Source organism: Eucyclogobius newberryi, unplaced genomic scaffold, assembly GCF_026437365.1.
Source record: "Eucyclogobius newberryi isolate DKJ021-1_F unplaced genomic scaffold, fEucNew1.0.hap1 SCAF_2, whole genome shotgun sequence".
In the NCBI taxonomy this organism is placed as follows: Eukaryota; Metazoa; Chordata; class Actinopteri; order Gobiiformes; family Gobiidae; genus Eucyclogobius; species Eucyclogobius newberryi.
Genome location: NW_027315834.1, coordinates 34,812,544 through 34,825,672, shown reverse-complemented (window position 1 = coordinate 34,825,672; position 13,129 = coordinate 34,812,544). Strand labels below are relative to the sequence as shown.

At 40.1% G+C, this 13,129-nt stretch overlaps 1 protein-coding gene across 2 annotated transcripts in view; it reads left to right on the top strand.

The window, feature by feature from the left end:
- The window catches only part of magi2a (membrane associated guanylate kinase, WW and PDZ domain containing 2a), a 174,445-nt gene that overhangs the window by 125,806 nt on the left and 35,510 nt on the right, over positions 1–13,129 (top strand). For both annotated transcript variants that reach the window (XM_072455161.1, XM_072455160.1), the window contains exons 4-6: positions 688–903; positions 4,820–5,036; positions 7,387–7,466. In XM_072455161.1, coding sequence (XP_072311262.1) covers positions 688–903; positions 4,820–5,036; positions 7,387–7,466 — 513 coding nt within the window. The remainder of the gene's footprint in view (positions 1–687; positions 904–4,819; positions 5,037–7,386; positions 7,467–13,129) is intronic.

The following is a 13,129-nucleotide window of genomic DNA, read 5'->3' as shown; positions in this document are numbered from 1 at the left end:
TAAACTGTGTTGCAGCTGAAACATCATCTTTTGGACAGACAGGGTGTATATACATTCTACAGAGAAGAATACAGAACCCACCACTGTGATGCTCTAAAGTCGGATGACAATCACTGGATGCAAGAAGAGAACTGCATTGCCTTTTGTTTGTTTATAAAGCTCTCATCTGTATTTTGCCTAATTATTTAACAAGTTTGCTGAACTTCAGATCAAGTATACACCGCTTGAGATCTCACGACATGTTTTAATTTAGAGTCGCACCGTGTCAAAACAGCGTTAGGAAAAAAATGCTTTCAGCAACTTTTCTCCCGCCTGTAAAACAAAACACAGAGGTTAATTAAACAACATAATTGTATGTCTTTTAGTGAACTGAAAGAACTGTTAACATTACCCTTTCCATGATTTAATCCCACAGTGCACATGTGTAAGAGTGTTTGTTTGTTTGTTTGTTTAATTGGATGGTGTGAGCAACATGAATTTATTTTTACAACATTTGTGACATTAGGTAAATTTGTATGATAATATGTCGACAATATAACATTTTTCTAGTGTTCTGCCTTAATTTAAAGCATTTATTTACTCATACCACCTGATACACCATGTACTGTATTTCATCTTTTCTTTCTCCGTACTGTCAAACAAAGCTTCCATGGTAGTGTTTGCTTCTGATCTGTTTTTTCCTTTTAGATAACTTCTACGGCACGCCGAAGCCTCCCGTCGAGCCCAGCTCTCTGCTGCTAAATGTAACAGACCAGCTGTTGCCGGGCGCCAGACCCAGCTCTGAGGGCAAGAGGAAGCGCAACAAGTCGGTCAGCAACATGGAAAAGGCCAGCATTGAGCCCCCTGAAGAAGAGGAGGAGGAGAAGCCCATTGTCAACGGCAACGGCGTCTCTATCACCCCAGGTCAGCCTCCACATGGAGACGGTTAAACGTGAGGGGACTGTGAGGGCTTCACTGAGGGCGTTGTACTTTTACATGGAGATGATGAACACTTTATTACATTAAGTATATAACTATAGAAGAGCTGATATTGTGTTTGCTGACGGAGGCTTTCTGGTTTATTATTTGGGCTACTCTTTTTCTTTTCTTTTACTCTCTGGTCTTGTTTTGTTGTGGTTGTTTGAATTTATAAAAGGAAAAAAGAAGAGATAATTTAAAACGAGTAAAAATAAAAAAGTAGGGATGGTCAATACTACAAACTTTGGTATCGGTAGAACACCAAGGTCTTTAGGGGTACTTTGTGTAGTAACGATTATTGATACTGGTCCAACCTTATGGGAAAAGGCATTTCAATAAATACTTGACGCAGATGGGGCAGATACTGAGTCAGTATCAACTAGGGATGTCAGGATTATTAGTTAATCGATAATCGTGATTATTTAGGTCACAGTATAATCATAAATACTAAAAAATTATAATTGTGACATTTTTAGAAAAAAAATTGTGACATTCCAAGTATCGACATATCGTTATTTCAATATTGGTAAAAGTCAGGCTGTAATGGGCAGTTTACCAGTAATGAAAAGTGAGTGAAAGAACAACGTTGTGCTCCTCGTTAATATCCATGTGAGTCTCATGTCACTGGAGTGTGATGTCACCAGTTCTTTTAGTGGACTCAGCCTCAGGCCGAACATGTACAGTACATGTACATGTACATGTACTGTACATGTACATGTACAGTACATGTAGAGAGAGGGAGAGAGAGAGAGAGAGAGGAGGAGAGTTATCCTCGTTGCCCAAGTTAAACATCTGTGTTTGGATTTTACAAAAAGAAAAGAGCCAGATGATTAAAATCCAAGCTATTGAAAGATGTGCAGTACATGTACTGTACATGTACATGTACGTACATGTACATGTACATGTACATGTACATGTACGTACATGTACATGTACTGTACATGTACAGTACATGTACATGTACAGTACATGTACTGTACATGTACATGTACATGTACACGTTGTACATGTACTGTACATGTACAGTACATGTACATGTACATGTACAGTACATGTACTGTACATGTACATGTACATGTACATGTACGTACATGTACATGTACTGTACATGTACATGTACGTACATGTACATGTACTGTACATGTACATGTACATGTACATGTACATGTACTGTACATGTACTGCACATCTTTCAATAGCTTGGATTTTAATCATCTGGCTCTTTTCTTTTTGTAAAATCCAAACACAGATGTTTAACTTGGGCAACGAGGATAACTCTCCTCCTCTCTCTCTCTCCCTCTCTCTCTCCCTCTCTCCCTCTCTCTCTCTCTCTCTCTCTCTCTCTCTCTCTCCCCTCTCTCTCTCCCTCTCTCTCTCTCTCGCTCTCTCTCTTTCTCTCTCTCTCTCTCTCCCCTCTCTCTCTCCCTCTCTCTCTCTCTCTCGCTCTCTCTCTTGCTCTTGCTCTCTCTCGCTCGCTCTCTCTCTTGCTCTCGCTCGCTCTCTCGCACGCTCTCTCTCTCGCTCTCTCTCTTGCTCTCGCTCGCTCTCTCTCTCTTGCTCTCGCTCGCTCTCTCTCACTCTCTCTCTTGCTCTCTCTCGCTCTCGCTCGCTCGCGCTCTCTCTCGCTCTCTTTCTCTCTCTCTCTCTCTCTCTCTCTCTCTCACATTAGGTCATTTGAACAATAAAAGTTTTTGAACAGCTTCAAACCTCAACATGTGATCCACCATCACATGAAACACATTAATCAAAGGAGGCATTATAGTTCATTTGTATTATTTCAAATCCAAACCCATGCTTCAGTCCTGTGACTTTCAACACTGTTGTCGTGACCTGAAGTCAGCTCTTTCACAGAACAACATCAGACAGCGCTGCTCGCACTTAAGGATGGATTCTACTGCATGTTTCATGTGGTGCAGATGTTTCTAAAAATCTTTTACATTAAAGGATGAGGATTTGGGTTTTTGACCAGAGCAATCTAAAAGAAGGTAGGATTATATTTCTTTTCTTTTAATGCCATTATTTAGAATAAAGTAAAAAGAACAATTTGCAGTTTTATCTTGTTGCATTTTCATACCTAAAAAAGAAAGGTTCTGTCGACTAAACTCAGTTACGTACTAACATTAAGCATAATGAGTATGAATAAACAAGTGCTATTATTTTTTCATATTAGCCTCAGAAAGTGGTGCCATTATTCAACTCCAAAGATTGTTTATTGCTGAAAATACTGTTCAAAAGACTAAGCCAAGATAAATATGGAAAGTTCTGTCTCCAACAAATAATGATAAGATTCCTATTGTGGGTCAAGTAGTGTCGTTACGAATACCAAAGAAATGACTCGAATGATGCCGATTTCAATACGACAAAATTATGGTTGTTTCTTTTTTAGACAATAGGATGTAATTTTTTACATTAAATTATAGTACTATCTTTGTGTTACCATGTGGTCTTACACTAGTTCTGATAAAGCTTGAGATTATTTTAAATCTCTTAAGGAAATGAGTATCTGGTTTTGATACTAGTTTTAGTATGGATATTTTTCTGACTTTTAACAACCCTATCACCAATAGATCCATAGGCCCTCCATCTAAAACATATGAGATGTTCAAATTGACGTGTCTCCAGCCTGAGAAGTGAAATGTGCTAAAACTGTACCTAATGAAAAGTCAATTATTTCCCGGAAGTCTCCAGTTTGTCCAAGAATCAGCTGTTGCCAGATTTAGTGAACAAAGCAGCAGTGACCTGGATGTTCTCTTGTGCACCCCGAGGCTCTCTGCGTGAGGCCTGCAGGGGTCCCCGCTGTGCTCCTGTGAGTGTGCGATGACCAGGAGAACGGAAGGGTCGATACAGCTCATGTGATTGGAGCAGATAACCACCGCTCTTTTCCTCTCATAGATTATCACTCAGGTCCCCTCTTTTTACTCTCCTTCCTCCTGCGGCACATTCGATTGTTCTATTTGTGTCCAAATAGTGACGTAAGATGATAATATGTATTGTGTACATTCATGTGCATTTGTAGCACCACCTAATACAAAGACCTTCCAATGATGTTTTGATGTTGCTTGCATTAGTTAGTATTGTAAGATAAGATAAGATATGCCTTTATTTGTCCACACAATGGTGAAATTGTGACCTGTAAGGTAACGAAATTGAGAAATTGGATTGAAATGTTTAGAAAAGTAATAAATAAATCTGTCAATGGTAGGGTTGTAGACCTTTAATCGCTTAGTCAATTAACCCGGCTTAGTCGACAAAATATTTCAATGGCATTACAGGGAGAAGGCTTGAGATGGCTGCATTTTGAGAGCAAATCAAAAGTTTATTATTCTTTTGTTGTTGTGTTAAGCCTGCTACGAGCTGGCCCCTGTCCAGGGTGTGCCCCGCCTAAGGCCCAAAGTCACTGAGATAGGCTCCAGTCAACAAGTGGTTGGGGGAAAAAAGAATAATGTTGTGTTTTATAATTTTCACAATCTTCGTCAACTAATGAATGAACAGAGAACGCCTTCAGTAGACTAAGATTGCCTTTAGTCAACTACAGCCCGAATCAATGGGTTCCAGAAGGAATTATCACTCATTGGAATAGAAAATGTACTTAGGGACAATTTCAGAATGTAATTATTAATGAATTGATTATAATTCCACTTCATAATGACTAAATCTTTGCAGGATGCCCTCACAACATAGTTTCAAATTGTACACCTCTGTGTCACTCTCTTTCTGCATCTACCCAAATCTAATCTTCTCTCAATCTCACCTCTATCTCTGTTCATCTTCCTGTCCTCGTTTCGCTCGCCTCGCCTCACCAGCTCCGCGTAACACAATTGAATGCGTTTGACTCACTCTGCCCTGTTCTCGACACCTCCAGAGTCCAGTGAACATGAGGACAAGAGCACAGACGCTTCGGGAGAGCCCAGTTCAGCGCAGACCAACCCAGCACCAGACACCACCTCAGAGGGGTCCAAGGATGACAAACAGTCCCCCCAAATCACAGCGATCAAACCAGAGGAGAATGACGAGCTAGGGCCTCTGCCGGACAACTGGGAGATGGCCTACACTGAGAAGGGAGAAGTCTATTTTATTGAGTAAGTGCTGTATTTTAACTGACATTTACAGACTCATTTAGCGTCTGATTCCAAGGTAGAAGTGGTTGTCATTATGTCTCCCTGTTTTTTCAGGCCATTAGGGAAAAAAAGTGTAATATACATTGTTACCTAAACATTAACTAGCTGAAGTATTCCCAAAACTATACACACGTCAAAAAATACTACAACTAAATCAAATCAACTATGAAATGTAATTTAGTTAAGCATTTAATTTAGTTTCAACTAATTTCCTTTTGCATAAGGAACCTTAAAGTAATACGATACATTTAGCTGATGATTATGGTTATATTGTATTGTAATTGTGTTTCCAAACCAGACTTTTAGCTAGGATTTGAAAACACCCCGTCCAAATAATTTTGTCCGGGGGCTTAAAAAAATTGTATCACAACCTTTTTTTGACGCTTTTACAAAATAAAGCGGCGCTTTTAACGCGGAGGCGCCTAAACTGCGATCTAGAGCGGCGCCCGCACGCCTCTCGAATCATATTGACTTTCCATACGCCGCCTGCGCCTCTCGGCCGTGCGGATCACACTCTGCCACTTAGGAGCGGCGTATCGCGCCGTATTTTACATGGTATTTGGCCGTGGAGCTTCGGCAAACGTGGAGCTTCGGCATTTTCCAGACCACGGCTCGGCAGCCAATCAGAGCCAAGCACGCAAACTCTGTCGACTGTCATGGCGCGTACCATGGCGGACTATCGTCAAACGCTTCCTGGCCCGATTTAATGATGATATTCCCTTTTCTAAAATGTATTAATAAAAATTACACCGTCCTTGCACTCGAAAATGCCCGTCCACATGTCGAGATGCCCCTTTTATTATTCCAGAAGTGAGTCTAGAGTTCAGTCTGTCTTCTTTTACCTGCTGCTGAATTAAATCTATGAAGTGAACTTCTAAACAACATTCACTAATCCTCTTTGCAAATCTTTCCTCTATTAGGAAGCTCTCAAGTCATTGTTTTGTGCTTCAGATTCAAGGTAGTATTATTACTATAGTAAGGGTTCTCTCACTTTTTATATATTCTGTTGATGTAATGAACAATGGCCAGTAAACTAAGGTCATTTTACCATGACAATCAAGTAGTGATTGTGTAGAGATTTTATAATAATAAGAAATTGCAAAAGTATGTCTTGATAGCATCTACATGCAGTACTAGGGATAATTACACATGGGCACCGCCTTAAAGGATTATATAGCACTGTAATTCATTCATATTGATAAATCCTCCTTTTTCAGATTGTACACCTGGACAGGGGTCTTTTTCATTTTCCCCCGCGTGGCCTGTGGTCCATGTCTCCCCCGTGCACGCTCTCACATCCATCACGCACTTGCAAATGCAGTTGGCTGACTGAATTTAAAGCTTGAATGTTTTTTGTTTTTTCTGAGGGTGTCGCTTAAAGCGATGCCATGCCAAAAGTGTTAGCAGCTGCCAAAAGAATGCTTTCCTTTGATTGGCCGCCACAAGAGTTCAATTAAAGCATGGAGCAAAAAGAAGAAAAGAAGAGAGGAAAAATGGTTGGAAATTGAAGCGCGGTGATTAAAAATAGCGGTGGCAGGAGAGGGCCTACCCAGGAGTAAAAGTACACATCTTACATCCCAAATAGTCCATTGAAAGGATTTAAAGAATTATTAAAGTGAGACATCAATTATTGCTGTTTCGAAGTATTAGACTTCCTAAACATAATAATTCAATAAGACCGCGTAATGCTTCTTTGGTGCATTTCACATTTTATTAGAATTGGTTGAATTCGCTGATACAAACAACATCTTCCTCTACACACGCATGTAATAAAAGAAACGGGACGGGAACGCAGAGGCCACGCGATCCTACGACTTCAGCTCAATCATATCTTTCATCCTCCTCATCTTTTATTTGAGATCCATTACTCCGCCGCCCTCCCGTCCTCTCTCGCTCGCTCTGCCGTGATAAAGTGAAGGCATTTTAGTTTTGAGATGCCTCGAGTTTGCCTGGCACAGTATCGTTTCTGCCCATACGGATCAGACCTGGCACGCGTCAAGTCCACAGCTGTTCCCCTCCGTCACCCCCAAGCGCCCTGCCCTCTCCCCCCCGCCCCCCTCCGTGCTAACGAGCGTCAGTAAGCAAATTAGAAGTATCGATTCCGATTCTGTTAACCTAAGACGTTTTTTTTAGAAGTCTTCCTCGACACCTTTCCTGCTCAGCCACACCACCAAGGGAGGCTCATCTCTGCTCCGCTGGAATAGCTCCGCCGCCGAATTAAGAATCTAACCAACCTCGTTCCCTTTTTCTGCCAAGTCCGGTGTTTCTTTCCATCTATCACACGCTGCTTCTCACTCTATCTCCCGTACAGCCACAACACCAAGACGACATCGTGGCTGGACCCGAGGCTGGCCAAGAAGGCGAAACCGCCGGAGGAATGCAAAGAAGATGGTGAGTGCAACGTCTCGATTTGACATCCTCCCGGGGATTTTTCTGTTCAACAAGCTGCCCAGAACATCAATTTTGTGGGTTTAATCTTTACTTAACAAGATGTGCTGGCTTATTTTGATACTTATGTGTCACTTTGGATGGCTTTAAGGTGTGTTTTAGGCCAGTAAAGAGTGAGCCTTTCGCCCACTCTTACACATGGCAAACAGAATTAATTCATGTCAAGCCAATTGAAACCTGACTCATGCTTCTGTACATGTCTCTATATGAATGTGTAATTATTTATCTTCTATTACTTATGAGAACGCTTTTAGTGGGCAGATGGAAGCATTTGTTGTGTGTATAGGATAACATTTTATTCTGGATTAATTGCTCAGAATGCCAATTTGTATCTTTTCAAAGATCTCGCACAATATCATATTACATCACGTAACTACTTTGCAATTTACCACACGTATTTATCCAAAATACTGACAAATGAAATGCTAAAGAACACATACAAAACATGAACCTTAATTTCCACTTCGCTCTGACTTTACATGCTTTTTTTCTACTTTCTGGCATTAACAATATTATTCTCAGTCAAACCGGTTTTGGTTATGGCGCCCTTTGTTGAAACACGGCTCTTCTGTTGACCTTTTCTCTCCCACTTGAATCCAGCTCCTTTGTATACATGTGTGGACGCATCAGGGTTTTATTTTGTAACTCTGTCTTGAGTGCGCGGCTTAGGTTTCTCTAAAAATACCTCTGGCCTTGTGCTCAGATGGACTGGCTGCAAACTGACGTACAAACAACTAACAAGGTCATAGTGTGCTTTGAAGTCTACATTTTGTGTTTCTTTGTGGGGGGAAAAAAATGTCTCAGGTGTAAAACAAAATGTGGAAAGGGAGAGAAACGAAATGAAATCTGTGGAATTATTGTCCTTGTTGCGTTGATCATTTTATAGCTTATGTCAATGTTTTTCCTTTAGTTATCCAAGTTTTTGTAGTAAAAACAAATTGTAAAAAACACGGCCATTATTATTTGGCATCCCATGTTTTATCTCTTTCCTGATTCAAATCAATTGGAATCCCTCTCATATCCATTGCCGATGCTTTCTTATCGGTTTCTTAATTCTCAAGTCTTTATTCTTCATTTGGTTAACAAATTAAAGTGGCATTTTCACATAGGACGGCACAATTTTGTGGGGAAAAAATACCTGGACAGAAAAGGGTAATCATTTTATTCCACCCTTTTCTGGCAGGTTTCAATGGCAATTAAATTTACAGTTTATGTTTTCAAATTAGGATTCAGATCATAGGACATTATATTATCTAAACAATTGCAGCGTTTGTGGTTTGATACATTGTTCAGCCCTATTTTCACCTTCCGTAGGATTAAAATGGTGAACTTCCAGACTGTTTTTGTCACCCCTCTTGCCTTATCTGTCAGATCCTCCATCCCGGTGCGGCGTGTCCCTTGTGGTTGTAGAAACTCCTTGTTCCTTCTTCATCATTAGAGATTAAAGGAAGAGCTGTGCACTGATGAAACAGCACAAAGAAATAGACAGCAGCGGTTCTTCAGAGGAATTAGTCCAAATATGATTGCACTTTTATCTCCACACTCCAATCCTTTTTATCCATTAAGGGCGTTTCAATGGGGGAGGTGTGCTTCTGTTTTGGAGCTCTGCTATTGATCTCTCTGCGTGATTCATCCAGATTAAGGGGCTCGCGAACGGTTCAACATCGAGACGGCAAGTTTAGTAACCTGTTTGTAAGCTCGCGTTCCTTTGCTAAGCAGCTACAGTTGACGTACTCTTTATTGCTTGTCAAAAACGGCGCGCACCGATGAGATGGTAGTTCACATATCACTGACTTTGCGGTATCGTTGCCCCTACAACTTGCTTGAGAGAATATGTGTTTGAGAGAGCTTAACTCCAGGGGAAACGGCTGCCTCTGTAAATTTGGTATTGATCGGAGCAAAAGGTGGTTGTGTGTGTTTGGGATTTGGCCATGCTCTGATAAGCACTAACAGGATCGCAGAGTCTGAGCCGTGATGGGACAGCAGTGGAGATGAGGGCGAAGAGGGCACAAATGCCACATTACCACGGGCCCAGGAGATGCAAACAACATTTATACTCATGCATTTAGATCGGACACTTAAAGACAATGAAAAGCTTTTTTTTTTCTGTGAAGCTTGAAAGTTGGGATGAAGGGATTTTGAATTATTTAGGCTGCAACAGTTTCCAAAGTCAACTATAAATTCAAGCGAGTACAGCTGTAAGAGTTTTGTTCATAAGAGTTTTTCTTTTAAGATTTTTATTTTTAAAGCTTCCTATAAGTTATCTGTTCTTTTACTTCTGTATCTATTTGCGTTGCAACACTGAAATGTCCCCATTGTGTGGACAAACAAAGGCTTATCTTATCTTATCTTGTAAATGCATTCAAGTCTCTTAAAACTCCTTAATGCCAATTTGGAGGGAAATTGGGTTTTTGGAGCCGCGTAACATAATGTTCAGATTAGTTTATGTATTCAACCAATACAAAAAAATAGATAACGGTTTTGTCAAGAATACAAGCTCGTATGTGTGTTAAACTCTTGTGACCGCGCACTTTTTCTGATTTTCAGTGCGTTTCCTCAGGGGCAGGTTCAGAATCACATGAGACCTTGGACAATATTCACTCAAGCCCATTGATTATTACATTACAGCCTTTTAAATGTGATTCTGAGGGCTAAATTTAATGAGGAATAATTTCTTTATCAGTACTCTGTATTGTTGGGGGCGATATTGACAAAAATGAATGTCTCAATATTTGGGGAGATGATTCCAATGAGATGATCAGATAATATTTTCTGCAGTGATTTTCCTTTTTTCTGCATATCTTCATATATTTCTTCCTACATTTTTTGTATCCAGTTTGCATGTATATGGTTTTTATGTTCATTTTTAATCATGCTTATTATACAACTACTACATTTGGATGCATAAAGCAAGCAGCATTCTCCACTACAAACACATTTTACCAACAAAACATGCCAGGAATAAAGAATTATTCTTGCCTGTTGTAACAGTTACTCATGATTTTGAAATATTGTCCACAGCAAAGTCCATTCTTGGATCTGGGAACATGGCCATAGTGTCACTGCAGGAGCCAAAAACTCATGATAAATGTACTGCTTTTACGTAGCTGCCTACTTCCTTATTCCGACCAACACTCTCCTTGCATTTCCTCATTAACACATGCTGCTGCTGCTGCTGCTGTATAACTCCAGCTGCGTCCTCAAGGACATATTTATAGTAAGAGTCACACACAGAAGTGACAATGATCATTTTTCACTACAGACATACAACCAATTTCTGTCACACAACTCATATCACAACAAATATGTTATGTTGGATTGGATGCTTTCCCTAGCGCTGGTTCAAAGTCTCGTCACCAGTGAAGACCAGGCAGCTGACATCACAGACTGCCAGAGCTTACATAACATAACCCACTCCATATTTTGTGCACCGTGTCTCTTCATCCTCGACTTGTTTTGTTTTGCCAGACGAACAGAACTGGGACGAGGTGTTAGCACCGCATCACTGTTTGCTTTAATTCACCAAACGGTTCATTTTTGGTACAAAGAGAATGAAACTACTGGGGTCCTTTGGTTTTCATTTGATCCTTGTTCAAAGTTTGTTTTTGGACTTTTGCCCTGAAAGGTATGCGACTAAATTGAGACATGTTTCTGCAGGTTTCATCACATTACAAGACAGTCCTGTCAGCAACGCCAGAATCTGTCGACAAAGATTCACAGAAATGATAATGGGGAATAGCTAGATAGACATGCATTTGGTGTGGAACAGGCATTTTGAGATGGGCCTAGCACAGGACAGTATCGTCATGGTTCAAGTATTTTATACAGAACATGATTAATAGTACAGTTTTAGGTGAAAGTTGTTTTAAAACACAATCTGGATATTTTCTGAGCTCTGGCCAATCAGAGCAGGCGGTGCAGTGCCTTTTTGTGTGTTTGTGCGTTTGTGTGGGCATAGAAAGGACTCCGGAGCATAGACAGCTGGACTTGTGCTGGACTGAAATACAACTGTATTTTAAGTGTAGTGAATTACAATTACATGAGTACCATTTCATGTTTTAAATGTACTCTGGGCTGCACCCCTGAGTGCTTATGTTATTTCCCTGTTAGTGTCCGACGTGTACGATACAAAGTTAGTTGGTAGTAATTGAGGTGAGTTAGCTCTGAGCTACAGCGCCTTCCTTCACCTTGACTCCGGTGCTAACCCTACTGTTTGCGCAGTAGTGTTAGTTGTGGGCTCTGGAGCTGTCTGCTGTCTGATTGATGGGTGCATTTTGGGAACATCCCCACCAGAGCATGCCTGGGGCCCAGAGATTGGATGGAGTCAAACGACTTCTCTGTTATTTGTTTGATTGGAAATGTGCATGCTAAATTAGCTGTCAAAGCTCTTTTTTTTTTAACCTTTTTACCTCCAACTTCCAACTTACACTGAGTAGCGTAAATGATGAAAGTGCAATTGCAGTAAAAATTGGCTGTGAGTGACGATTTATTTTTGTCTTGTCGAAATTTCCCCTTGTGTGGATATTAAAGGTTTATCTTATCTTATCTTATCTTATCTTATCTTTGTCCATAGCTTGGATTAAATATATTCACCTTTTTGTCTAATTAGAAGAAATGTTTATTTTTCAGGTTTATTCACATTTTTTGAGTAATGCCCACACAATTTGAACAAATGTACAATCACTTAGGAAACAGTCTCTTAGTATTGCTTTCCCGGTTTTATGCGGTTTGTATTCAATGCCTTTTAATGTCAGCCGCACAGTCACTTGTAATTTGGCTCATTTAGGGAATAATTCAAAACAGTGCGATAACAACCATGTCAAAGCGACAGTCATGCTAATGCTTCTGGTCAGACTGACTTTAGATTTTCCCATTTTAAATTCTGAAACGGTTTGGACTCTAATTAGTTTGGAAATCATCCGAATCCCATTAACCTGAATACATAATTTTGATGTAATCTGTTGCATTCACTGGGCTGTTATAAAACAACATTTTCATATAATAGACATAAATAAGACTGAACAAAAGATAGCAAGGCAGCTTTGAACCCATAGGACAACACAGTGGATAAAAGAGTGGGCTCATAGATAAAAAGAGCTCTATGAAACATTTTGGTCCTGAATGAAGTATACAAATACAGGGGTCACAGTTGCAAAACAACTTGAAAATTTGAACTTGTAAAATGTTATAAAAATTTAAAATTGGCACAAAACACCTAAATCCCCAAACTACAGTCCGGAACAAGGTGCTAAACTAGACAGTACATAGTGGTGAATTTAAATACATTGCTAAATTTTCCTTCTCTGTCCCATATTCATGTTTAGTGGGCTGAGGGGACGCGCGGCTGGAGTTGCTGCTGCTGCGGAGGCACATTATACCTGTTCTTTGTAACGATTTATGAGCTTTAATAGAACAACTAAACAATAATTGAATTCACTTATGCACCTTCCCGGGTCTATGGTAACTCCACAGGCACAAAAGAAAATGAGCCTGCTGATGTATTACTTATTTTATATGGCTACAGGAGCTGAACCTTAACTTTTAATTTACAACTAGCTTTTGGGTTTGCAGCACTTTTCTACATTTGTGTGTTGGAGTTTGTTTGT